This window comes from Hylobates moloch, unplaced genomic scaffold, assembly GCF_009828535.3.
Source record: "Hylobates moloch isolate HMO894 unplaced genomic scaffold, HMol_V3 SCAFFOLD_12, whole genome shotgun sequence".
NCBI lineage: Eukaryota > Metazoa > Chordata > Mammalia > Primates > Hylobatidae > Hylobates > Hylobates moloch.
This window is the reverse complement of record NW_026652287.1, coordinates 34,779,833-34,806,649: the sequence shown is the minus strand read 5'-3', so window position 1 is coordinate 34,806,649 and position 26,817 is coordinate 34,779,833. Positions and strand designations below refer to the sequence as shown.

At 53.8% G+C, this 26,817-nt stretch overlaps 1 protein-coding gene, 1 long non-coding RNA gene and 4 other non-coding genes across 7 annotated transcripts; 1 reads left to right on the top strand and 5 right to left on the bottom strand.

Moving 5' to 3' along the window:
* Positions 1 to 186: 186 nt before the first annotated feature.
* LOC116478155 (uncharacterized) lies at positions 187 to 6,922 on the bottom strand. The gene is made up of 4 exons (XR_009209141.1): positions 6,520 to 6,922; positions 4,092 to 4,132; positions 1,782 to 1,845; positions 187 to 1,443 (listed from the first exon to the last, which is right to left on the bottom strand). It is a non-coding gene; the product is annotated as an uncharacterized LOC116478155 (transcript).
* LOC116479801 (small nucleolar RNA SNORD88) lies at positions 1,518 to 1,608 on the bottom strand. The gene has a single exon (XR_004251107.1). It is a non-coding gene; the product is annotated as a small nucleolar RNA SNORD88 (small nucleolar RNA).
* On the bottom strand, positions 1,930 to 2,022 carry LOC116479800 (small nucleolar RNA SNORD88). The gene has a single exon (XR_004251105.1). It is a non-coding gene; the product is annotated as a small nucleolar RNA SNORD88 (small nucleolar RNA).
* On the bottom strand, positions 4,203 to 4,293 carry LOC116479799 (small nucleolar RNA SNORD88). The gene has a single exon (XR_004251104.1). It is a non-coding gene; the product is annotated as a small nucleolar RNA SNORD88 (small nucleolar RNA).
* Positions 6,923 to 19,083: 12,161 nt separating the features above from the next.
* On the top strand, positions 19,084 to 20,882 carry LOC116478162 (uncharacterized). 2 transcript variants are annotated; one of them, XR_009209147.1, is made up of 3 exons: positions 19,084 to 19,529; positions 19,904 to 20,033; positions 20,686 to 20,882. It is a non-coding gene; the product is annotated as an uncharacterized LOC116478162 (long non-coding RNA). The 2 variants fall into 2 exon arrangements; XR_004250732.2 differs by lacking the exon at positions 20,686 to 20,882 and adding an exon at positions 20,204 to 20,231.
* A 298-nt stretch (positions 20,883 to 21,180) lies between these two features.
* Positions 21,181 to 25,919, bottom strand: KLK1 (kallikrein 1). The gene is made up of 5 exons (XM_032169069.2): positions 25,835 to 25,919; positions 23,852 to 24,011; positions 22,308 to 22,594; positions 21,934 to 22,070; positions 21,181 to 21,384 (listed from the first exon to the last, which is right to left on the bottom strand). Exons 1-5 carry the CDS (start codon positions 25,878 to 25,880, stop codon positions 21,229 to 21,231), a joined length of 786 nt encoding a protein of 261 aa, XP_032024960.1. The 5' UTR covers positions 25,881 to 25,919; the 3' UTR covers positions 21,181 to 21,228.
* Positions 25,920 to 26,817: the final 898 nt, after the last annotated feature.

The window sequence follows — 26,817 nt, the reverse complement described above, 5'->3', positions numbered from 1 at the left end:
AACTAGCAAGGCGTGGTGGCAGGTGCCTGTAATCCCAGCTACTCGGGAGGCTGAGGCAGGAAAATCACCTGGACCCAGGAGCGGGAGGTTGCAGTGAGCTGAGATTGTGCCACTGCACTCCAGCCTGGGCATCAAAAGCAAAACAGTCTCAAAAACATAAAACAAACCAATCCTACAAAAACGGAGTAAACGCTTCAACATGCTTTTATGTCAAGGGCGTGGGGTCACCCTGCTTGGCCTGCAGTGCTTTGGGGCCCCATGTGGTGGAGGGGTGGGCACACATGGTACCCACCTACCCTGCTGTCTGGGCAGAAATGTAACACGGCACATGATGCCTGGGGGATCACGCCCCCCACGGACTCATGGTAAGTGTCCACTCACGAGGCCTGCTCCCCTCATGATGTCTGGCCACTGACACCCACAGGGGAGGTTGGGAGCAGACACTCTTCTCTTCCGGGGTCCTTGAACATGGTATCAGGGTGTGGCTAGCTCGAGGAACGCCGAACGGCTCCATGGGGAGGGTAGTGCCCAAGGCTTTTTGCCTCCTCTACCATGTCCCACGCTTCCTGACTGCAGCTCAAACCAGGAGCAGCTCCCCCAGGATTTTGGCCTGCTTCACCCCTGGAGCACCAGGCCAGGTGGTGTCTGTCCTTGAGAGCCAGGCCCAGGTCTCACGGTGGCATATGGACAGCTCCTCCCCACAGGCCTGGTCACAATAGGGAAGCGGAGGTGGCTCCTCCCCTAGCCTGCAGGAAGCCCTTGGTAGCCCACTGATCCACCTTCTCCTGGGTGTGTGGCTCAGCAGCCGAGTCCCTGTGCACTGGGTTGGGTCCCAGCATGAGCCTGGTGGCCTGGCGGGCCCTGGCACCATGGAGAGCAGCCTGCTGTCAGTGATGGCCTGGATCTCCAGGACGGCCTCCAGCACTGTTATGCCCTTGACCAGCTGGCGCTGGTCCAGGACCCGGGTAACAGGCATGTCCTTGGGCGTCACTGGTTCAGGGGCAGAGGACAAGGTTGAGGAGGAAGCTGGATACCCTGTCCATGGTGGGCTGGGGCTGGAAGGGCGGCTCAGTGGCCTCGAAGTGCCGGGAGGACTCCCAGCTGGCACCAGGCCATCAGCAGCCGGGTGGGCAGTGCCGTGCTGCTGTTGCCCTCAGGGCCTTGCAGTGGTAGCTGAAGATGGCACCTTGTCAGGTTGGATCAGGTCACCCTGCAGCAGCAGCTCTCAAGAGCTGAGGCACGAGGCAGGGGCCTGGCCTTACACCTGCAGGACCCAGGAGAGCCTGTTGCGGTTCTTGCCCGAAGCGCCGAGATAGCCAGGAGCTCAGTGTCCCTGTAGCAGGAACAGTACCAGCTCCGGCCCAGGTGGGTGGGTGCCAGCACTTTCCTAGCCATGGCTGCAGCCACACCTAGGCAGGAAACAGCAGAGCGTCTGGAGGGATGCTGTCAGGGGAAGGACACAGAAAAGGCATTGAATGGGGGAAACGGCCACACCCCCACCATCATCTCCTATAGTGGGGCCCCTCAGATCCCCGGGTGTCAAAGGTCCCGGGGTGCACCGTGTCCTCAGGGGCAGTCGGAGCCCAGTGCTGGACATCATGGGGTCGCCAAGTGCAGCCCTTTCAAGAACCCTCACACTGGACATCTCACTGCAACCCAGCCCCAGCCCCCATCCCACCTCCGCCCCCCAAGACAGTTACTAAGAAGGTTAATGAGCCCAGTGCTTAGGGCAGCGCCTGACTCGGCACTTGCTGGGCACCTGTCTACGTCCGCCTTCTCACCATCGCCACGAGTAACAGGCAGCCTCCTCTGTTCTTACTGAGTGATGGTCAGGCCCTTCAGCACCTGGAGGCAGGAGGGCACAGGGGAGGGGAGAAGGTCAGTGGGGTGCAGGGCAGCCAAGATACCCACCAGCCCTCCCCAGAGCCAGGGCCCCTCAGACCCCCGGGTGTCAAAGGTCCCGGGGGGGGCACCGTGTCCTCAGTGGCAGTCAGAGCCCAGTGCTGGACATCATGGAGGCCCCAGTGCCCGCACCCCCTCCTGATGTGGGTCCCAGGACCACCTGCTGTCCTGAGGGGGACATCACAGAAGAGTGCTGAGAGATCAGGCAACAAACTGAATGACACTTGGTCCCTGGGGGTGCCAGGCTGCCCCCCCCCCCCACCCTTCCAGCTCAGTCTGGGTGTGGCTCCTTGTATGATCTAGGTGCACTGACCTCACCCCTCCCCACCCCCCAGCAGCAGTGTTTCTCTGGAAAACGGGACTAGAGATGCCTGCAGACAGGCACATCTGTGGGGTTCAGTGAGAGGACAGGGCCAAACCCTTCTGCTTGGGCCTCCCGTGCCCTAACGGGATACCCCTCAATCGCCTCTGCTGCCCCCGGCCCAGCTCTTCTAAGCTGCTCTGACTTCACCAGAACCTTCTGTGACATGGGGAAGGAGCAGCTGCCTCTCATTGGGACCCTGGCAGGATAAGTTCAGTTTATTCTTCGCAAAAGCACTAACACTGCGGGTGCTCGCTCAGTACGAGCTGCTGTTTAACAACCACAGAAACACCAAAAGTTCCATTTTGCATAGAAATATGCTTTGTACGAAGAGGGGGCTCTTATTTAAACTAATCAAGAAAAATTAAAAACCCAGCCCCCAGCCACAAACTAGCCACATTCCAGGTGTCCAAGAGCCACCTGTGGCCAGTGGCTGCCAGATTGGACAAGGCGAGGAACTTTCTATCTGGACAGTCGTAAGGAAGGCGCTGGCCCAGAATCCACAGATGCTACACGTCCCTTCTGTCTTCCCTATCCCGCACCAGCTGTCTTTTCATCTCTCACACATCCCTACCCACCTGGCACCGACCCCACTCCTTATGTCCCCAGGAATCCCCTCTAAGCCAGCCATGACAAACGCTCAGCTCCATTCACTACCCCACAGAGGATCTTGGATTAAGACCTGGCCAGGCACGGTGGCTCACGTTTGTAATCCCAGCACTTGGGGAGGCTAAGGCGGGTGGATCACGAGGTCAGGAGATCAAGACCATCCTGGCTAACACAGTGAAACCTCATTTCTACTAAAAATACCAAAAAAAAAAAAAAAAATTAGCCGGGCGTGTTGGCAGGCGACTGTAGTCCCAGCTACTCGGGAGGCTGAGGCAGGAGAATGGCGTGAACCCGGGAGATGGAGCTTGCCATGAGCCAAGATCGCACCACTGCACTCCAGTCCAGGCGACAGGGCCCGCAGAAAGATACTCAGGGGAACTGCAATCCCAGCCAACCCTGCCCAAAAGCCAGTTTCCTTGCCAGAAACAGCTGAAACCTCCAAGAACCCAGAGAACACACTTTCAGTTCTATTTCACTGCAGCCACAGTTCCAGCTCCTGACATCTAAGGAACAAATGAAAACCCTCCCAGAGCTGAGAACACCTGTCTCTTTTCTGATAACACACACTCACGCTTGTCTGATTTTGCTCTTTGAAACAATTCTCCTGATAAAGCCTGTTATTTTTATTGTAAAAATAGGAGTTCCTTGAATTGTATCAGTTTAACAGCAGTGAGGCGCAGAAGAGTGATGCCCTGGTGAATGTCTCCAAGCCTGTAAACAGCAGAGCTGGGATTTGGACCCAGTCCTGCCTGCCTAGTTTTCCACAGCTGTGAGATGGGTGTTTTTTTTTTTTTTGGAGAGGGAGTTTCACTCTTGTTGTCCAGGCTGGAGTGCAATGGCACAATCTTGGCTCACTGCAACCTCTGCTTCCCGGGATCAAGTGATTTTCCTGCCTCAGCTTCCTGAATAGCTGGGATTACAGGCATGTGCCACCACGCCTGGCTATTTTTTTGTATTTTTAGTAGAGACAGGGTTTCACCATGTTGGCTGGGCTGGTCTTGAACACCTGACCTCAGGTAATCCACCTACCTCGGCCTCCCGAAGTGCTGGAATTACAGGCATAAGTCACTGCGCCCGGCCTGAGATGGTTTTTGTATGTAAGCACTGAGTACAGTCATTGGCACATAAATTAGTTCCCAGAGATACGGTATGAAGTCAACCTAGACAGTGAGATATTTTAAACCCAGGTGAGTCAAGGAGCAGGAGCAAGGGTTCTTACCTGGATGGGCATGGTGGGTGGTCCTAAGCTGGAAGCTGCTCCTGTAACACAGAAAGACACAATGAGGGTGGGGGAGGAAATGGTCTGCAAGTCCACAAGCCATTAAAACTGGGGCCCCTCAGACCCCCAGGTGTCAAAGCTCCTGGGGTGCACTGTGTCCTCAGGGGTGATCGGAGCCCAGTGCTGGACATCATGGGAGCCCCAGCCCCTCTGCAACCAGGTCCTGAGGCCAGTTACCTTCAGGGACAGAGGCCAAGCTAACAAACAGAGCTTAAAGAATAGGAAACGCGGCTGGGCATGGTGGCTCACACCTGTAACCTCAGCACTTTGGGAAGTCGAGGCGGGCAGATCACGAAGTCAGGAGTTCGAGACCAGCCTGGCCAATATGCTGAAACCCCGTCTCTACTAAAAATACAAAATTAGCCAGGCATGGTGGCGCATGCCTGTAATCTCAGCTACTCGGGAGGCTGAGACAGGAGAATTGCTTGAACCCAGGAGGCGGAGGCTGCAGTGAGCCAAGTCGTGCCCACTGCACTCCAACCTGGGTGACAGAGCAAGACTTGTCTCAAAAAAAAAAAAAAAAGAGTAGGAAACGCAAAACCCACCCAGAAGGTAGGAATGACCAGTTTTGCTCATGGAGACACCAAGATGCCCTAACCTCCCCAGTATCACAGGTCCTCGGGGGACTGTCCTCATGGGATGGGTAGGACCCCAAAAGCACTACATGAAGATGTCCCCGGTGTTCATCCCCCACTGTTTGCAGGTTTCTTTAGCACTGGCTACACCTGCACACAACCCATAAACAGAGAAAGCTGCCAAGACACAAATCCCCTGGAAGAACTTATTGAGAAGGGAGAAGGAAGGGGGCTATTCTAGGAAGAAACAAAGCCAACTTGTAAATAATAAATAATGAGCAGAGACCCTCGACTGTGTCAGGTTTGAACATATCAGCTGTAAAAGACATTTCGAAGATGACTGAGGAAAAACAGGCAGAAAGCAGATTGTTAAATTGCAGTATTAAGGAATTAATGTCATTAAGGGTGACAACGCTAATAACATTAAGTAGAAAAATGTTACTGTAGGTACACATATTTGAGTGAAATATGAACCTTTCTTTCCTAAGAGTCTGCTCTGTTGCCCAGGCTGGAGTACAGTGGCGCGATCTTGGCTAACGGCATCCTCCACTTCCTAGGCTTAGGGGTTCCTCCCACTACCTTCATAAGTAGCTGGGACTACAGGCCCGCACCACCACGCTTGGCTCACTTTACTATTTTTTGTAGAGATGGGGTTTTGCCATGTTGCTCAGGCTAGTCTTGAACTCCTAGGGTCAAGCGACCCACCCAAAGTGCTGGGATAACAGGCATGAGCCACCGCGCCCGGCCATGAAACTTACTTTCAAAACACTAAGCACAAGGTTTTTGAATGTGGCAAGATGGTGCAAATGTTCAACTTTCCCATTTGTTGGTAGATTTTAACATTGCCAAAAGAAGACGTGCCAATGATGAATGCATGAGGAAAATACTTTCACTTGTGACATGAGCAAACTCAACGCTTTTCTAGGTGGTTGCATGAAGGAGGAAAGTCAAGTAGAGCTCCTTGCTGTGTCGTGGTGGGAGACAGGAAATCGGCTAGCTGCTTCCATGCTGAGCCTCCTTGGCAGGGGCATGGGCCCCGCTCAAGTCAGGAAACCGATGTTCAAGACCTTAACGGACCTAAGCGAATAACTAACGTTAACAAAACCCTCTCACGTGGCATGGACGGTCAGAATGACTCCCGCAGATAAACAAAGGACTCGTTTGCTTCCTTCTATATCCATTCCTACATGGTTCTCAAACCCGGCAACTCACCTAGAGACCTCACTCTCACTTCTTTGGTAACTCGATACCCTATCTGTGTCCCTATGGAACCCCCCAAAACCCTCTCCTCACCCGTTCCCTAGTCTTTGTTCAAGGTTGCACAAAAATGCCGGCCGTCCAGAATTTTAAAAGCAAGAGCGAATTCCTAAGGAAGCATCTGTAGGTAGCACGAGGATGGAAACACTCGGAAGAAACTCAATATCGCCTCCCAGGCCGCCCACCTCTCTCCCCTAACCAAACGGACAAGATGGCGGAGGCCCGCGGGGTGCGGGCGGCACAAGGGGCGAGCTCCGCAGAGGGGCAGACGGAGGGGGGTCCGCCCCAGCATCCCTGTTCGCGCCAGCTGTAAGAGTCGCCACCTTCCAAGCGCCCCAAACAGCTACCACCATCCCCGCAGAAAACTCCCAGACTCGTCCCGGAGCGCGCTCTCTGGGTCCCTGCAAACGCCCTGACCCTTTCCACGCGACTACACGACCGGTCTCATTGCAGCCTCGAGACCTTCAGGACACGTGCGTCCTTCACCCCAAAGCCCCGCCACACAGCCGGGAAAAAGTCACAACTTCCAACCTTACCCCAGCATTTCTCTCTCCAAAGCGGGAGCGGGTTGCAGCAAGCGCCCCTTTATAGCGCGCGCCGCTCGCAAGGCCGGTCCTCGGCGCCAGCCCGCGCTCGGTCCGAGGCGTCCAATACACACGCCTGTTTGGGAAACCCCATTTCATGCTTAAGGAAAGGAATACCGCATGCTTCCGCTAGAATCTTCCTGAACAAACGAGGAGGCGCTGTCTCTGGGACGGACAAAAAGGGGCCAGGATATGATGGAAACGATTGTCTTGTCACCTGCGTCCGGCAATTCTGAAGACAGCCCCAAAGATGCGCCGTGAAGAGAAAGGACCCCGAGGGCGGCCCAACCCGAGAGAGAATCCGCTGGGACTATTTGCGCGGCAGGGGCTTCAGCTGAGGCTGCAGAGGCGGGGCCCAAGCCGAAGGGCCGGAGCCAAATTAAGTCCCCGCCATGGGGCTGGAGGCGGGGCCAGTACGGAGATTGACAGGGAGCCGTCCTGGGAAAGCGCCCACGTGGCGCAGAATTAGAGGCGGAGCCTACACGGTGTGAGGCCGGGCTAGAACAGTGACGCAAGGGCCGGAAGGAGGGACCCTGGGTCTGGAGAAGCCGGGGACGGCGGCCAAGACTCCTGGGTCTGAGGGAGGAGGGGCGGGGTCTGGACTCCTGGGTCCGAGGGAGGAGGGGCTGGGAGCCTGGACTCCTGGGTCTGAGGGAGGAGGGGCTGGGAGCCTGGACTCCTGGGTCTGAGGGAGGAGGGGCTGGGGGCCTGGACTCCTGGGTCTGAGGGAGGAGGGGCTGGGGGCCTGGACTCCTGGGTCTGAGGGAGGAGGGGCTGGGGGCCTGGACTCCTGGGGCTGAGGGAGGAGGGGCTGGGGTCGTGATTCCCGTGTTTGGGAGAAGAGGGGGTTGGGAGCTGGGACTCCTGGGGCTGAGGGAGGCCTTTGGGGCTCACACCCAGTTTTGATGGTCTAAGGCCTGGGGGCCTGCATTCTTGGTAGGGTTGGAGATCTGAGGAGTGTCTTTCCGCTGATACGATTATACAGTCTTTCCACTTATATGATTATTTTGAAAATAAAAAAAATGAAACTTCTCTACTCCAAACTCACTTTCTAGGAGTTTCACTGTCAACGATTTGGTGTGGACTTTATTTATGTTTTATTTTTTTCAGATGGAGTCTTGCTCTGTTGCCCAGGCTGGAGTGCAGTGGTGTGATCTCAGCTCACTTCACCCTCTGCCTCCCGAGTTCAAGCAGTTCTCATGCCTCAGCCTCCCAAGTAGCTGGGATTACAGGTGCCCATCACCACGCCCAGCTAATTTTTTTGTATGTTTAGTAGAGACAAGGTTTCACCATGTTGGCCAGGCTGGTGTCGAACTCCTGACCTCAAGTGATCAGCCTACCTCAAACCTCCCAAAGCTCTGGGATTACAGGTGTGAGCCACCACGCCTGGCCTGGTGTGGACTACACACACACACACACACACACACACACACACACACACACACACACACAATGGATAAAGATACTTTTTTCCACTCTAATTTGTCCCATAAGTTTTTTCCCCACATGGGTACATACGGAATTATCTCATTCACTAAACAATGGCAAAGGGCTCCTTTGTGTGAATTAAACACACTTTGTTTAGCAGGTCCCTGGTCATTTGGGTTGTTTTCTTCTTTCTAGTGAGGAGACTCCTTTCATGAACCTTGTGGTCTGAAGTAAAAGGAAGAGACCTACATTCCTCTCTTAAGGAAATGAGAGACATTTATGTCACTGGCTGCTGCCTCACTTTAGCATAAAAGCAAAGTCCTCACTGTGACCCACGCAGCCCTTAGTGATCTGGCCCCTGTCCCCTCTCAGCCTGCATCTCTTTCCTCTCCTTTGGCCTCCCTGGTGCTCCTAGAACCTGCCAAGGACGTTTCTACTTCAGGGACTTTGCATGTACTGTCCTCTCTGCCTGGAACTCTTTTCCCCCATCTACATGGCTTTCTGCCTCCCTTGGTCCTGTCTCTGCTCAGATGTCATCCTGGAATGGAGTCTCCTGACCTCCTTGCTTCCACTTTATGTGACTGTGAGGCTCTCTTGTTCCCAATCCCATCTCACCTACCCTCCTATATTTTTCGTCGTAACATTCACCTCTAACTATTGTCTGCTTTATTTTATTTTATTTTATTTTTTGAGACAGCGTCTCACTCTGTCACCCAGGCTGGAATGCAGTGGCATCATCATGGCTCACTGCAGCCTCGACTTCTCAGGCTCAATCAGTCCACCCGCCTCAGCCTTCATGTAGCTAAGACTACAAGAGGACACCACCACGCCCAGATAATTTTTGTGTTTTTTGTAGAGACTGGGTTTCGCCTTGTTACCTAGGCTGGTCTTGAACTCCTGGGCTCAAGCCATCTACCCACCTCAGCCTCACAAAGTGCTGGGATTGCAGGTGTGAGCCACCATGCCCAGCCCTAACTACTTGTTTATGGCCGTATTTTGTTGCCTTGCTGAATGTCAGTTCCATAAGGATAAGGATTCGTGTCTAGTTTGATCAGTGCTATGCATCCAGTGTCTGGCATGTAGTTGCAGCTCCATCTGTGTTTAAAGACGAAATTTGCAGCGAGGAGTGGTGGTTTAATCCTATAATCCCAGCACTTTGGGAGGCCGAGGCAGGAGAATGACTTGAGCCCAGAAGTTTGAGACCAGACTGAGCAACATAGACCCCATCTCTAGAAAAAAATTTTAAAATTAGCCAGACATGGTGTCACATGCCTGTGGAGCCAGCTACTCAGGAGGCTGAGTTGGGAGGATTGCTTGAGCCCAGGAGGTTGAGGCTGCAATGAGCTGTTGCAGCACTGTACTCCAGCCTGCGTGACAGAGAGAGACCCTATCTCAAAATTAAGTAAGTAAATGAATAAATTTGGGAGCCTTTTGCAGGAGACAAGGGGGAGGATTATTGCAATAGTACAGAAAGAGCACACACTATGGGCCAGGCATTGTGCTAAATCCTACCTAGATTAAAGTACTATATTATCCTCATTTTACACATCGGTTCCACACCTTGTCTCTGGTCACAGAGCTACTAAGTGACAGAGCCTAGACTCAAAACCAGGTAGCTTAGCCACTGTATGAGAGGGAGATAGGTGGCAGCCCCAGGCCAAGGCCCTGTAGGACAATGATACGACTTTGTACTTGGCTTTCAACTCTGCCCTGTCCAGGAAATGGCTCTCTGTTAGCCCCAAACCATCTTCAAAGGGCCATTACACAGCCTTGTGCTGGGGGACTCTGGGGAAAAGAAAGACGGGGTGGTGGTAGGAGCTACTGGTAAGGGCAGGAGGTGAAGTGTGGGTGCAGGGGGATTTGCTTCCGGAAGGGTAAATTATTAAGGACTGCAAAAATAAAGGATGAAGCTAAAAGGGCTTGGGGAGAATGAGATATTCGGCAAACACTGATTAAGCACTATCTGTATGCCAGGGACCATTGGCTCGGCCTCTTTGTTGACCTTGTGCCTTGAGTCCCTTACTTAGGAATCCATTCCCTTCCCTATCCCTCTACCCCAGAGGGCCCAAAGATGGCCCCAGAGAGGGGTTTCAGTTCCACCAATGCTTCCAAGGCTCGGAGCTAAATTAAAGAATATTCTGGGCAGAAAATACAGATTATTTTAAAAGATAGATTATTAATCTGGATTGAGGTGGGTCAGAAGGGACTGAAAAAAGATGAGTCTTCATGGGATTAGGGGCCAGAGAGCAGGGTAGTCACACACTTGGCAGAGAGCTGTGGGAGCAGACCAGCGGTGGGATCATTCGCGTGTCTTAGGTCCGGATGGGCTGCAGCGCCAGGATAGACCAGAAGTACATGTAATTCAGATAGTACAAGAAGCCTTGTGGAGAGGAAGAGGGCACAGGAGATGAGACACAGAGTTCATCCGCCCAATCCCAATCACGGTCCTGTCCGCAGGCCCAATTGCATGCCCTGCTCTGCATCAAACCCCATCCCCAAACCTATTCTTAAACCCATCACCAATTCCATCCCATCCCCTAACGTATTCCCAAACCCATTCCTAAACCGAAACTCACCTTCATCCCCTACACTGTCCCTAACCCATACCCAAACTCCAACCCAGCCCCATCCCCGTTATCCAGCCCCATGTGCATCCCCAATCCCGCCTCCCACTTCAGTCACTTCCTATCTAGCCCTGTCCACAACCCCAGCCCTGTCCCAAATGCTATCCCACAAGATTCCTGTCTGCATCCCTGAACCCATGCCCAAACCCAACCTCATCCTCTCCCATACCAGTAATCAGGAAGAAGCTGGCCCAGGTCAGGTAGAAGCTGAGTGCCAGCTGGTAGGTCATGCCTTCCTGCAGGTGCTTGTGGGCCTGCAGCAGGTAGAACAGGATACCCAGCATGATGCTGGTTCCTGCATGAGCACAGGTGTTAGGAGGCTGAGAAGCAGGTATGTGAGGACTACTTCCCATAGTCATGTGGCTGCCTGGCTCTGGCTCATTATTTCCCCACTTTCTTTAACCTCCCAGACCCTGTACCTTTGCTCCTAAGCAGGAAGATGGGCTTCTGACCATGTCCTGCTAGAGGACACTGAAAGTGCAAGCCTTGGGCTTTAACCAGGCAATGGTAAGTCTGTAACCACGGGTTTTGAGGCCAACAGCAGGGATCTTCCCTGCCTCCACCTCTGGACTTAAGGCAGCCATGCCATATCTCTGAGCCTCAGTTTCCTCATCTGTAGAGTGGGCACAATCATAAGACCCATCTCCTTGGGCCGTCATGAGGAGTTACTGAGGTTGGCACATTTCCTGGTACACAGCAAGCCCTTAGGGATTGGGATTGATAATTTTCATTCTATTGGGTCTTTAGGGCTTCGGAAGAAATAGACAAGGAATTTAGTCATTCTGGATATATTGGAATGACATGAATTAAAGATAATTTGTGAATAGGAAAAGACTTTTTCCCCTGGACAGTGGAGTACTGGGTAGTTTTGTCTGATGTTATTGAAAAATAATATAGAAGGTATTTTCTGTTTAATTAAAAAGAGGAATAGACAGAAATGGTTTTCTTACAGAAAAATGTTCTGTTATAGATGGTTTAAAACGAAGGTGCTTTCTATACTTTTTAAAAAACTCATAGTTTTTTTGCACAATATTCTATACCTTGTACTTTATATTTAAACAATTAGGAAGAGCTACTAGATAAACTGGATGAACGCTTTTTTTTTTTTTTTTTTTTTTTTTTTGACAGAGTCTCAGTCTGTTGCCCAGGCTGGAGTGCAGTGGCGTGATCTTGGCTCACCACAACCTCTGCCTCCCAGGTTCAAGTGATTCTCCTGCCTCAGCCTCCCGAGTAGCTGGGACTACAAGCGTGCGCCACCACGCCTGGAAAATTTTTGTATTTTTAGTAGAGACTGGGTTTTACTATGTTAGCCAGGCTGGTCTCGAACTCCTGACCTCGTGACCCACCCACCTTGGCCTCCCAAAGTGCTGGGATTACAGGCGTGAGCCACCACACCTGGCCAAATGCTTTTTACTAACAAGGAAATAGAAAGTTGAATGTTCTCTATTCTCAACCTTATTATCACTCTGCAAGAATGTTTTCCTGAAGCAACTAAAAGTTGTGATCAATTACAAGGGACAGGAACACAATATCCCTAATCTCCAAATTAACCCCCCCGCTTAAAGTATGATTGGGCACATGCATGGAAACTAAGCTATTGTAATTTGACTATTAATTTTAAGTTATTTGGCTGGGGATGGGAGGATTATCATGATAAGAACTTGTGCACAGTTAAATAGCTACCAACGAGTACTGACATTTTCTTTTTCTTTTTTTTTTTTTTTGAGACAGGGTCTCACTCTGTTGCCCAGGCTGGAGTTCAGTGGCACAATGTTGGCTCACTGCAACCTCTGCCTTCTGGGTTCAAGGGATTCTCCCACCTCAGCCACCTCAGTAGCTGGGACTACAGGCACAGTCCACCACGCCCGGCTAATGTTTGCATTTTTTGGTAGAGATGGAGTTTCACCATGTTGGCCAAGCTGGTCTTGAACTCCTGACCTCAGCCTCCTCCGCCTCCCATAGTGCTGGTGTGAGCCACCGCACTCGGCCAAGTACTGACATTTCTAATTCAATCCTCAGTACATTTCCATGTGGTAGCAAATTTTGTCCTGATCCTACAGGTGAGAAAACTGTGGCTTGGACAGATGAAGTAGCTTGAACAAAATCACAGAGCTGCTGGTGATGGTGGGACAGGATTTGGGATGAGGTTAGAATGGGAGATAGGATTGGGTATTGGGTAGAGGTTGAAGTTTGAGTGATAGAGGACGAGGTTGAGAGTGGTGTCGGGAATGGGTTGTAGTTGGGATGGGTTGTGGTTGAAGGTGGGTCGTAGTTGGGGTGGGTTGTGGTTGGGGGTGGGTTATGGTTGGGGTGAGGATGGGTTGAAATGGGGTGGTTTGTGGTTGGGGATGGGTTGGAACAGAGATGGTCTGGTTGGGGGTGGGTTGGGGTGGGGATGGGTGTGGTTGGGGATGAGGATGGAGATGGGTTATGGTTGGAAGTGGATTGTTGTGGGGACAGGTTATGGTTGGGGGTGGGTTGTGGATGGGATGGGTTGTGGTTTGGGTTGGTTGTGGTTGGAGTGAATTGTGGTGGGGAAGGGTGGTGGTTGGGGGTAGGTTGTGATGGGAGTGGGTTGTGGATGAGGATAGGTTATGGTTGGGGATAAGAATGGATTGGATATGGGTAAGAGGATGGAATTGGGAATGGATTAGATTGAGTTTGGCATTGAAGTTCACAGGTGATAGAATTGGGTTGCATTTGAAACATACGTTGAGGATGGTTGGACATGATGCTAAGTTGGTTGTTGAGATGTTTGAAGAGGTTGGGGATGGTAATGAGACTGGTTTGGTGATTGGAAAGAATGTAGAATTGGGATGGAGTAGAGACATGAGGGAAAGGGATGTGAATGAGTTTGAGATTTGTTGGTGATGGAGATGGGAGTTGAAGTGGAGGCTGGTGCTGGGGCTGGAAATAGGGTTGGGCTGGTAGGTGACGTTTTTCACTGGAATGGGTTAGAGATTTGGAAGGATATGGGGTTGGGATTGCGGATGGTGAGGATGGCGATGGATTGGAGTGTGGTGGGGATGGGATTGGGTTTCATGATTGGCACTGGAGGAGGTACTCCTCGCCTTGGTTCCTGAGGGAAGTGCCATGCCTGTCAGGATGCTGGTGATGAAGGTGAAGAAATCCAGCATGGATGGGTTGGAGCCGGTAAAGAGGATGGTGCTTATTAGGGCCCTGCAAAGGCAGAAGCTGGTGATGCTGGAGAAGAGGAGGAAGGCCTAGGAAAGGTCCAGCAAGTCTGGGGAAGGAAGATAATCAGGAGCACTAATATTGGCCCAGGCTCTGAGCACGGGGACAAGGGTCACCAGTTGGTGTGGGAGTATTCTCAAAGCTCCTCCCTTGCAAATTACTTATTCTCATTTTGGGAAAATTTAAATTGGGCTCCAGAGAAGAGACATTGAGACTGATACTTCCAGCACTGAGGATCTACCTCTAGGTTGGTGAGGGCAGCTTCTTGGGCAGTGAGAAGTGGGGTGGGCAGTGAGGAACATTCCCAGAAGTGAGGACCACTCTAGGGCTGGGAGGACAATCCTAGGGCAGTGAGAACCCTCTGAGGCAGTGAGGACCATCCCAGGCAGTGAAGACCATCCCAGGCAGTGAGGACCATCTGAGAGAGTGAGGACCGTCCCAGAGAGTGAGGACCATCCCAGAGAGTGACGACCATCCCAGGCAGTGAGGACCATCCCACAGAGTGAGGATCATCCCAGGAAGTGAGGACCATCCCACGGAGTAAGGATCATCCCAGGCAGTGAGGACCATCCCAGGGAGTGAGGACCATCCCAGGGAGTGAGGACCATCCCAGGCAGTGAGGACCATCCCAGGCAGTGAGGACCATCTCAGGCAGGGAGGACTGTCCCAGGCAGGGAGGATCATCCCAGGCAGGGAGGGCCATCCCAGGCAGTGAGGACCGTCCCAGGCAGTGAGGACCGTCCCAGGCAGGGAGGACCGTCCCAGGCAGGGAGGACCATCCCAGGCAGTGAGGACCATCTCAGACAGGACCATCCCAGGCAGGGAGGACCATCCCAGGCAGGGAGGACCATCCCAGGCAGTGAGGACCATCCCAGAGAGTGAGGACCATCCCAGAGAGTGACGACCATCCCAGGCGGTGAGGACCATCTCAGGCAGGGAGGACCATCTCAGGCAGGGAGGACCATCCCAGGGAGTGAGGATCACCCCAGGGAAGTAAGGGCCATCTTGGGCAATGAGGACCACCCCAGGGTGGTGAGGATAATCCTGGGGCAGTAAGGATTATTCCAGGGCAGTGAGGACCATCCTGGACCAGTGAGTACTATCCCAGGGCAGTGAGAATCATTCTAGAGCTGTGAAGACTATCCCAGGCAGTGAGGATTATCCTGGGGCAGTGGGGACTATCCTATGACAATGAGTACCATCCCAGTGCTGTGAGGACCATCCTGGGGCAGTGAGGATTACTCTGGGGCAGTGAGGACCATCTCAGTCAGTGAGGATCATCCTATGGCAAGGAGGACCATCCCGTGGCTGGGAGGACCACCCTGTGGTGGTGAGAATCATAAAGTACCTGTGAAGATCATTGCAGGGAAGGAAGAAACCATTCTGTGACAGGTGGAGGGGTCCCTGGGATAAAGTGGAGAGATGGGTCCCATGAGTGGTGAGGGCAGGGCAGGCCTTCCAAGCATCCTAGTTGTACTCATTCAGGCAGGAGAGGTCAGAGCACTGCTTCTCCTCCCCCAGAAGTCTAGCTTAGAACTTGGCTTCCAGCCTGGGCCCTGTCTCATACCTGCCAGAATTGACCTCAATGGAGCTGCACAATGAGAGGTTTTGCATCTTGTCTAGAGGACTTTGGTTGAGTTCAGAGCTGAGCACACTTGCCTTCAGACTCTCCTGGGACTCCCAGGTAACTGATTCAATGCTTTTGATAGTGGGCTCGGGGCTGTAGGTAAGTGATAGGGGCACATTGACAATGGCCCGGGCTTGGAACTTGGGGGTTGGAACACTTAAATGGGCAGTCTTGGTTGTTGACAGGTAGTTTTGGCCATGATCTTTGTTGCTGGGGATAATTGATGATTAGTCAGGAGGTGAGAGCCTTGGATACTGAAGCAGTGAGCTTGGAAAATTGGTGAAGCACCTCACATACTGAAATTGTGGCTGTAGGTAATGGCTGGTGTTTCTGGGATACTGATCTGTTGACTGCTGATAGCTGGTGTAGGTTCTTGGATACTGACCTGGCGATTGTGAATAATTGACAAGGGGTCTTGGACACTCACCGGGCGATTGCTGCTGGCTGGTGGAGGCTCTTGGATACCGACCCCGTGACTGTTCCTGGCTGGTGGAGGGTCTTGGATACTGACCCGAGAATTGTAGGTTATTGGCGCCACCACGCCTGGCTAATTTTTTTGTATTTTTAGTAGAGATGGGGTTTCACCATGTTGGTCAGGCTGGTCTTGAACTCCTAACCTCAGGTGATCCACCCGCCTCCGCCTCCCAAAGTTCTGAGATTACAGGCATAAGCCATCGCTCCTGGCCCTTATTATTATTTTTTAAGGTACAGAAATCTAGAATTGTTTTATTTTCTGAGACAAAGTCTGGCTCTATCACCCAGGCTGGAGTGCAGTGGCATGAGATCTCGGCTCACTGCAACCTCCGCCTCCCAGGTTCAAGCCATCCTGTCACCTCTGCCTCCCAAGTAGTTGGGACTACAGGGGAGCACTACTATTCCCAGCTATATTTTTGTATTTTTTGGTAGAGGTGGAGTTTTTCCGTGTTGCCCAGGCTGGTCTTGAACTTGTGAGCTCAAGCAATCTGCCCACCCCAGCCTCCCAAAGAGCTGGGATTACAGGCATGAGCCACTGTGCCCAGCCTTAGAATTTTTAGGTAGTTTAATTTCTTCACCTTTGTCTCTGTGACTTTATTAATTGCTTCTTGGCTTCAGGAGGTTCTCCCTCCAGATTTTTGATGAACATTCAGTTCTGTTTTTTTAAGTTCTGTTTTTTTAAATTCTCATTGCTTATTTTTGGGTTTTGATTGTCATTTTGGAGTTCGTATGCAGGGAACATTGAATTCTGTGCTCCCTGCTGTCCTAAGGAAGGGACTTGAATTAGTCAGGAGTCTTTGGGTCACAAGTGACACAAACTCTTTTTTTTTTTTTAATTTTTTACTTTTTTAAATTTGAGATGGAGTTTCACTCTTTCACCCAGGCTGGAGTGCAGTGGCGTGATCTCGGTTCACTGCAACCTTCACCCCCCGGGTTCAAGTGATTCTCCTGCCTCAGCCTCCCGAGTGGCAGGGATTACAGGCACCCACCACCATGCCCGGCTAACTTTTGTATTTTTAGTAGAGACAGGGTTTCACCATGTTGGCCAGGCTGGTCTCAAACTCTTGACCTCAGACGATCCACCTGCCTCGGCCTCCCAAAGTGCTGGGATTACAGGTGCGAGCCATCCTGCCCAGTCACAAGTGACACAAACTCTAACTTGAACTAGCTTGAGTAAACTAGTTGTATTAGCTTGAGTGAACTAACTTGAACTAGCTAGGGGATCCTTTATGGGATCACCTGAGTGAAAAATGGCAATGGTAGGAATGCCTTCAGGCATGGCTGGATCCAGGGGCCCAAATGATAGTATCAGATATTACTGTTTTTTGGCTACTTGGATTGGCTTCATTCTCAAGGCTCTGTGTAGTGGCAAGTCAGAATCCAGTTAGGAAAATAAATCATTCCAGATTCTGGAAGCAAATACAGGGAATTGGTTCGTGAGTAACAGAGGAGCTGAGAAGCCAATAGGAAATAGTGAGGCAAACCAGGGGTTAGGAACTACAGGATGCTGCTACTTGGCCAGAAGGACAAAGGGAGGAGGTGGTATTACTACAGTCCAGAAACTGGAGCCCTCTGGAAGGCATAGGCTGATGGTTGGATTGCTCAAAAGTGGCTAGAATCAGAGAATAGATACAACTACTACTGAAGACCCACCACATGCAGAGATAGAGAGGCTGATAAATACCCTGGCTTGCCCTCTCCTCCCAGAACCAGTCTTCTGCCAGTGCCTCCCATTAGCCAAACACAGTGATAAGATGGTTAGCAAAGGAGGCTGGGAAATGTCCTTGCAGTGCCTAACAGGGCAGGGCAGGGAATGGATCTGAGAGCAGACAGACAAAAAACTGGCAGAGCTGTTAGCAACTTGGCAGAGTTGGTAATAACTGCCGAGTCCAGTAGAAAAAAGTTATCAACAGTTCTTGCAAGAGTTCTGTGTGGCTTGGGGCACATGAGCACCCCAAGCCAATTACATGGCCAGTGGAGTACAGTTGGCTGATTGGCTTATAACTGGGGCTGAGAATGGGGAATGGGCAGGAGGTGAAATGCATGGTGGGGAGGTAAGCTGCAAATGTCCATTCATTCTGACCAAATCACAGAGTGGGCTGCTCTCTGGGATGACGAGAGCCAGGGACTTGAGTGTCAGCTCAATGCTCTTTCTCTTGTCTGTTTTCCTTCTTAGTTTTACTCTCCCCATGAGGCTAGGTCCAAGGCTTAGGCAGCTTCAGGCTTGTAATCCTTGAGGAGAGACTGCTTTTCCCTGACAGCTTCCTAATGAAAAGTCTTGGGGCAGAGCTTGATTGGTTGGCTTTGGTCATGTGTCCATCTTTGGGCCAATTGCAGGGTCTGCGGCTGGGGTACTGTGATTGGCTCAGCCAGAATCACATGATTACTTCTGTGGCCCGGAGGGCAGCATATGTCAGGAGAATCCCTCAACCACGGTTATGTGAGTTGGGTGGAGGGTGTCCCCAAGAGATGTCAGGCTGCTCTTCTGGGCAGACCAAATTCACCATTCAAGGTCTTGGTTTCTGGCTTGGTGCCTTCTCCCTGACCTCTGCTTCTCGACTCTTCAATGAGCAGAAAGAACTAAGGGAACTGGCTGGGCATAGTGGCTCACACGTGTAATCCCAGCACTTTGAGAGGCCAAGGAGGGAGGATTGCTTGAGCTCAGTAATCTGAAACTAGCCTGGGTAACAGTGAGACCCCATCTCTATGAACAAAGCAAAACAAAAACAAAAAACCAAGGGGTCTGATATTTCCCTCAATTCCCAGAGTGCTGTTGCTGTTCTGTATATATGATGATCCTTTCTCTTTCTTGTTGGGTGTTAGAGATGTGCAGTTTGCCAGAAACAAAGCAGATGAGGTCTTGGCCTATTTGGCTAAAACAATTTTGCACTGTTGAAAAGTCGACAAAGTAGAAAAAGCAGGTGCCTGTAGTATCAGCTAATCAGGAGGCTGAGGTAGGAGAATTGCTTGAGCCCGAAGGCAGAGGTTGGAGTGAGCCGAGATCACACCACTGCACTCCAGCCTGGGCAACAGAGCGAGACTCCATCTCAAAAAAAAAAAAAAAAGAAAAAGAAAGAAAGAAATGATTGAGGTGATTCTGTGGGGTAGCCTTGAGGATGTGAGTGGGGTGACCTTTGGGGGGTCCTCTGTGGGGTGACCTTGGGGGTGTGTGGGATGGATTATGAGAGTGTCTGAGAATTGGGTTTGAGGTTAAGTAGGGGTGATTTGGGACAACTGTAAGGGTGTGACTGGGGGATGACTTTAGGGGTCCCTGGGGGTGACCTTGTGAGTGAGAGTGGAGTTACTTTGGGGTTTCTAGGAGGTGACTTTGGGGAGGTGAGTAGGGGTGATTTTGAGGATGTGCCAGACTTTGGGGGTGTCTTTCGGGCTGCTTGTTGGTATCAGCAGAGATGACTTTGGAGGGTGACCAAGAGGGGTGTCTGGGGGTGACTCTGGGGCCCCGTCCCCCTCTCCCCAGTTCTCATCCATATGAGCATAGGGCTTCATGTTACTGTGCCGAGTCCTCCTCCCGCCCACGGCCCTCTCCTCCCGGCCAGTGGTCCTCTGCCTGAACATGGCTGACTTCGTCTTCAGTTTCCTCTGCATCGGCATTGGTTAAGTGTTGGCTCGGGGGCGGGGGCCCTCCCTAACCCCAGCCCTGCTCTCTGGCTTTCTGGAGGTGTATCTAGACTTCCGTGCTGCTCCCCTCGGGGCCTCTGTCTTAGCATGTCTCTGGGGAGCTCTGACTCAGTTCTACTCTATCTGTGGGATGTCTCTCTCTCCCCCCCTCTCTGTTTCCCTTTCTTTTTTGTCCCCTCTCTCCAGGTATCTTTCTATCTGTTGTGAGGGCGTGTGTGTGTGTGTGTGTGTGTGTGTGTGTGTCTGCTTGTCACGGAGGGTGGGAGAGGATGCCTCAGTCCCTCTTTTCTTACTGGGGGTCACAGGGCTCACTGTCCAGCCTTCTGTCTCTGGCCCCACCCCATTGCAGGGCTCCTGATTTCTCTTCAGGCTGACGCTCTTTTCAGTTAACTGCAAGGCGGTGCACCTGAGTCCGGTGGTGTCCTAACTGGTGACCTCCTACCTGTGCCGGGACGCCAGCGACTTGATGCTGCACACCGGTGAGGGCGAGGCCTCGGGAAGCGGGTGGGGCCTAGGGTGGGACTCGGAGTAGAGCGGCCCACCTAGCCATCTCCCAGGAGCCGTGTCCTACCTAAGCCCAGTGGGCATGTGAAGCAGAGGGCAGCGCTTGAATGCGCGGCGGCTGAGCTATCGCGGGTGGGCGTTGTAGCAGGGCACAGCGAGGCGGACATCCAAACAGCGGAACTCAGACACAGACTCTGAGCACACCCTGGGCCTTCCCATTTCATACACCCTCGAGGATGAGACCCAAGCACCTCCAAGGAATAGCACCCGAGCTCTTCAGGACACTGACCGGTAGCCATGGCCAGATGCCAGGCCAACCCCTTCAGCGTGGCCACGCCCCGGATATTCGACCTCCCCTGAGGCCCCACCCCCTGATATCAGGCCACGCCCTCCGAGGGGACCAGTGGCAAACTCCAACCCTCGCTCTAGGGCCCGCCCTTTGTGGCTTTGTCCCTGCCCACTGGGTCCTCACAGTACCCCCACCCCATAAGTCCAGCATCCCCTCCCGTTCTGCAGACACTTGTCCAGCGTCCCTCTAAGCTCGGCAGTGTGGCTAGTTTGTGTGGCCCTGCCCCTGGTGCCCAGCCTTCCCAGGCCACACCCTGAAGCCACTCTTCACCCCCTCAGCCAGGGTGGTCTGCGTGGAACTTGCTTCCCGGAGTTCCAGCCTCAGCTCCGATGTCCACCCTTGTCCCCAGGTGGACACAGCACCGCCCAGCATTTGGTGCGACTCCACCCTTCTGCGGAACGGGCCCCTCCCTGGGAAGGCATGGCTTGCAATAACTTCCCTCTGTACCTTTTCTGGCTTCCCCGCCACAATAAAACACGGGCACTTGCTAACCTCTCAGCCTCAGACCCTCCGTTGCCCCCCACCTCCCCACCAGGGCAGGGTCCGTCCTAGCGTGAGTGAACTGTTCTGGCATCCCTGACTTGCCCTTTGGGATCTGAGCCTTTCCTTGCCTGTTTGTCTGCACCTGTCACAGCCCCTTCCTTTCCCCACCTGCTGGTGACCTCGGACTTCCAGGCATGAGATTGACACAGCTGGGATGGCCCCAGCCTCAGTCGAATGGGTCCAGGTGCACCACATCTGGAAAGATAGGTGATGGCAGAACGTGACACACATTGGATGCACATTTGGTTTTACTGGGGGTAGGGGACAGGGCTTGGCATTCAGGAGTTCTCGGCTATGGTGTCCTCGATCCACTTCACATAAGACAGCACTCTGACGGCGACAGAAGGCTTATTGGGGGTGCCACAAGGGACGTAGCCCCATGATGTGACACCTTGGAGCACACCATCACACATCAGCGGGCCCCCTGAATCACCCTGGGAGCACAAGGTGGGAGGGGAGAGTGAGAAAGGTCTATGGGGCCCAAATTCTGCCTGGGGAGCCCCAGCTCTCAGACAGGGCCTCCAGTGCCCACTGCCAGAGGAAGGTGGGCAGGGGTTCCCACAGAGGGGACAGGGGCTCCAGTCCTGGCCAAGGGGGAAGGGACTTCGGGGTCCAGCTCCTGCACATGGGGCAGGGTCCAGGAGGACAGTGCCTGCAGACAGGTCAGGGGGAGGAGGGGCAGGACCATCTGCAGGACGCTGCCCCTGCGGGCGCATCGCAGAGGCCACCTCTCCAGGACTACTCTCTGACTCGACAGTAACTACGCATTACCACGAGGAACGGTGAACTCTGGTGTGGGGGGTGAGATGCAGTTGTCCCTGGACGGGTGGGGGAAGGAGGGGGAGCTGGGGCACTGACAGGGCGAGTGGCTACAGCTAGCTGGGAAGCAGTGAAGCAGACGCCTGGTTAGCTCTCAGAAGCCCGTTCAGAGGCTGAGTCCCCTCCCCCAGCCCTTCCAGACCCTGGGGGCAGGGCTGCCTCACCACACAGGTGTCTTTGCCACCTTCCAGGTGTCCGACACACAGCATGAACTCTGTCACCTTCTGGGAGTGGGCTTTTTCGCACTCATCATGAGGCAGGATTTCGAGGCACACACACTGGAGATCATCTGGAAATGAGACTACGAACCCGGGAGAAAAAGGATTACGGCCCCTGTAGACCTTTCTCACTCTCCCCTCCCACCTTGTGCTCCCAGGGTGATTCAGGGGGCCCGCTGATGTGTGATGGTGTGCTCCAAGGTGTCACAGCATGGGGCTACACCTGCTTCCTGCAGTCCTTTCTGCTTCCCTGGCCCTTTCTCCCTTGGACGCAGGAGTCCCCATCCCCGCCTTGGGCTGCACAGTCTGCCCCCACATACAATTCTCTGGTTCGATGCTGCCCCAGCCGGAGGCCAAACAGGTGCTCCCCACTTCAGGTTCCTGGGTGGGCAACACCGCGACCTTCACAGCGTCTGTGATATCGGCAGGCTCCGTCAGGCGGAGCAGCATGAGGTCGTGGCTGTAGTCCTCATCTGCTTGGCTGGTGTGATTCTCCAGGAGGCTCATGTTGAAGCCAGGGTGTGGGAAGCTCTCACTGACATGAACAAACTGGGCTGTATTTTCGTCGTCAAACAAGTTGTGGCGACCCAGCCAGAGCTGGTAATTGCTGGGGAAGGATGGGAATGGAGGGATGAGAAGATGGGAAGGGGAAACGGGGATGGGGCAGGGGAGCATGGGGGAGGGTCCCCAAAGAGGGAACGGGAAAGAGAAAAACGTGGGTGGGCGGAGACAGAGGAAGAAAGATACAGTTATGGAGAAATACAGACAGCGAATGGGATGATGAAAGAGTTTGAGAGTGCAAAAGGCAAATGAGGAGACAGAGAACGAAAAAGAGCTCAAAAGGACAGAGGGGTGAGAAGGGCGGAGGTGAGGGCAGTGAGAAACAGGGTGAGCAAAAAAGAGGCCGGTGAGAAGGATAAAAGACAGGGACAGCAAGAAACAGGCCCAAGGAAGAGGGAGGAAGAGGGAACAGAACCCGGAAGGGAGTGTGAAGCAGACAAATGAAAAAGGACACGGGAAGTCAGCGAGAACTAGAAACAGAGGCAGAGAGGAAGGAGGAGTGTGGGAGAGAAAAGGGAGGGAGGCCCTGGGGGAGGGTGGGGACAGGTGGGGAGGGTGAGGGCAGGTGGGGAGGGTGGGGGCAGGTGGGGAGGGTGGGGGCAGGTGGGGAGGAGGGGAGGCCTGAGAGCGGCTCAGCTGCAGCAGCTGGGGCTGTGGTGTGGCTCCCCAGGGGCAGGTGGCCTGGCCCGAAGTCCAAGGTCGAGGCCCCCTTCCCTCCCCAGCACCCTGCCCCGCGTTTCTCGCCCCGCCTCCTCCTTCCTCCTCCCTCAGTTGCCCCACCCAGCTCCCGCTGAAACCAGCCCTTCCCTGTGTCTCTCCAGAGTGGAGGCATATCCTGTGGGGGGGCTGGACAGAGGGAGAGGCGCCCCCTCCCAGGCACACAAGTTGGGGATAAAGCCCTTCCTTTACTCTGGGGCCTCCCTAGGCCCATCTGGGTGTGTGTTTAGTAGGGATGAGGAAGCGGTGAGGTAGAGACCCAGAGAGAGAGACATGGGTAGAGAGATGGAGGGTGAGACAGTGACAGAGATGACACAGACAGACTCAGAGACAGAGACAGGGGAGATGCAGAGACAAGGAGACAGAGGACAGGAAGATAGAGACCAAAACCCAGTCACAGAGAGACACAAGCAGAACCAGATCCCAAGAGACCCGGGCAGCCTTGGGGAGGGGTGTCCAGCCCAGCTCTGCCCTGCCATGCGACCTGCGCCAGAGCCTTCCTCTCTGCCTCAGCCCCCCAGTCTTGCCTGAGGTTATCCAAGGGGAATGCCACTGGCCTGTCAATCCTGTGGCAGCATGGACTCACTCGCTGATGCAATGGGCAGCTGTGAGCACCCACTGGCGGTGCACCAGGATGCCTCCACACTGGAAGGTGCTGAAATGGTACAGAGCCGCCTGCCAGGGCTGGGAATGCTGCTTACACTCCCAGCCTCCCACAATCCGGGTCTGAATCGGGGGCGCAGCACCTGCAGAGGCGGTGCTGGGTCAGGAAGGGCAGGGTTGGCAGGAGAGGCCAGGGACAAGGCTAGGAGAGGGAGCTGGGCTGTGGGTCTGAAGGGATATTGCGGGTAGAGGACCAGGGCTGGAGGTTGGGGACATGGGCAAGGGGTGTTGGGAAGGGCTGGGACTCTGGACTGTTCCTGGGTTTTGGAGTGGTGGCTGGACCTGGTGGGGAGATTTCGTGCTCTGACAGTAGAGCAGCCTCCAGGGATCAGGGTAGGAGACATGAGACAGTCTGGAGCAGACACTGCATCTGGGCGTCAGGTCAGTTGGGGTCTGGGGCTGGGGGATGGCAGGTGGTGGGTTAGGAGAGTGGAAAGGGATTCTGGAAACCAGGGATCAAGGTGCAAAGGGTGAGACAGGATCAGAGGCTCACTGAGGAAGAATCTGGAGGGCTAAGGGGCTCCCAGGCTAGGGAAACAGGACCTAGGTTGGGTTTTGGGGGTTCAGGAAAGGATGCAGCTTTAGGGAACCGGGTCTGAGAGGTCAAGAAGAGCATCTGGACTGAAGAGTTTGGGGGTGACTTGGGGTCCCTACATTAGGGTTGGAAGGGGCCAGCTAGGCTGGGACAGTTAGATTTGAGGGCTTCCTGGTTAAAGGGTAAAAGAAAGGGCTATGGTTAAGGCTAGGGATGGGCTTCTGGGAGGTTTTGGGGTCCTCCCTATGAACCAGGAATGGCAATCCGAGGGGAGGTTGGGGCCCTGAGAACACAGTTGGGGTCAGGACTGGGACGGGGCTCAGGAGAAGGGAGGTGTGAGTGGCAGTCCTTCTCTGACAGGGTGAGGGATGGGATCTTCATTTCTCATGGGGATGGGGTTCATGGTCTGAGGGTACTGGAGGGATGTGGGGTCCTCTTGGAGGCAATCCCAGGAAGAGGATTGGAGAAGTGGTGAAAACAGGCACCAAGCAGCTGTGGGAATGCAATGCAGGACCCACTTGATGTGAGGTTGTAGAATCACATACTGGTGGACTTGGGGGAAGCCAGGGCAGAAGGGCTGGCTGAGAAGGCATTCAGAATCCTTGGGGTGTGATTCCAGAAAACCAGAGGTGTGCAGGAACAATTCAGGTGGAGAAGGGCTGGGGCCTGGGGCGGGATGGAACTTCCCCAAAGAAAGGAGCATGTGGTGGGAGGGTGTGGGTGTTTTTCCTGGGAGAGCTGGGGGTGCTGGGTGGGAAGGGACATTTGCAGACCCCCCATACCAGATGGGGGATCCCACATGCCAGTTTGGGAAGCAGGGTTGTCTGGTGAAATTTGGGGGACCCTGGAAGGATTGGGGAGACCAGATGTCAGGGTCTGGAGGACACAGTTGAGAGCGGACAGCTGAATGGAAAAAGTCACTGGAGTGTGGTGGGATTTGTAGACTCAGGAGCCAAATAGGTGGCCGCAGGGAACTAGGGGGCAGGAGGGGATGATCAGTCCTGTGGGGTGGGGGAAGCCCACGGGCGGGTTGGGGTCCTCCAGAGAGAGACAGAGATGGCCCAGAATCTGCCCCTTTGGTAAAGCAGTGGGACAGGGCGTTGGCTAGGGAAGAGGAGAAAGTACCGAGGCTTCCTGGGAGGAGCAGGAATCTGGTGTGGGAGTGAGGACTGCGACAACATGGAGGAGCTGGGGTGGAAGTTTAGGGTGGGGCCGCGCAAGATAGATAAGAGCTGGGGCATCCCGGACCAGGATAGACCGTGGGCTGGAGGGACGAGGGTGGGTTGTTGGAGGGGAAGGTCTTATCAGGGGGTTGAGGGCAGCAAGCGAATCAGGGCCCGTTCCCCCTCCCACATCCCCCCACTGTCTCACCAGTCCCCCCCAGGGACAGGGCGAGGCACAGAACCAGGAACCACATGGTGACAGAGGTGTCCAGGGGCCAGCAGGTGGAGGAGCTGGGGAACCTCCCTGGGGAGCCTTTTAAAAGCCCTTACCCCTCAGAGCCCCACCCCTGCCCTGCTGGCACCCAGATGTTGGCCAAGGCCCTTCCCCTGTTGCCTGGGGGCTGGACAATCGCCCCCCCCCCGATCTCCAGAGCTGTGGATGGGGAGGGAGAGCCAGCACCTGTTCTGCAGGCCCTGGATCACACTGGACGCATTCCTGGGGTTGAAGCCAGGTGGGGCAGGGCCTGTGGCTCTGGGGCTTTGCTCTGGGGAACAGCCAGTGAGGCAAGGGGGGAACTGAGGGGAAGCAGAAACAGGAGGGCAGAAGAATAAGTGACCCCCGGTACAAAGCCCCATATACCTAAGTCTCAATTAAGGCCCTGCACCCCAAGACCTGGTGCCCTCAAACAGCAGCAGTTAGGGCTCTGATTCCCTGCACCACTCGGAGCCAAGACACTAGCATCTCAGCTGCCAGTTCCCCCTGAAATATAAGCCTTGGCCTTCAGAATGCCCTGGTTCTTGCACTCCCAGACCCAGGACCTAGGTCCCCAAAGCTACTGTTCCTTTCATAATAAAATTTTGGGGTACACATCACCACATTCCTACTGCCTCCAGATCCAGGAATGTGAAGTTTCAGGGCTCTCCCAGGGTAAGTTCTTTAGCATTACAAAATCCAATGGCCCTCCCAAACAATGTTGGGGTCCCAGTGAGCCTCCCACTTCTTGCTCCCAGTTATGGGTGCTCAACGTCCTGCCCTCCAAAGTCCCAGAGATCTGGACAACCTTCCCTCCCAGGTCAAGATCAGGCTGACCACAGATTCCAATGACCCTCCCCCCATTCCACCAGTACAATATTTAGGTCTCACGAGCCAGGTTCATGTACTTCAACATTCAGCGACCTTGAACATCACAT

What these genes read in the sequence shown, in the direction of transcription:
- KLK1 (XM_032169069.2), bottom strand. Translation starts at nt 25,880, where the DNA reads ATGTGGTTCCTGGTTCTGTGCCTCGCCCTGTCCCTGGGGGGGACTG. An exon ending in CCTGTCCCTGGGGGGGACTG is followed by an intron (nt 24,012 to 25,834) that starts GTGAGACAGTGG and finishes CCGCCTCTGCAG; the next exon opens with GTGCTGCGCCCCCGATTCAG. An exon ending in CAGCATCGAACCAGAGAATT is followed by an intron (nt 22,071 to 22,307) that starts GTATGTGGGGGC and finishes CCGGGTTCGTAG; the next exon opens with TCTCATTTCCAGATGATCTC.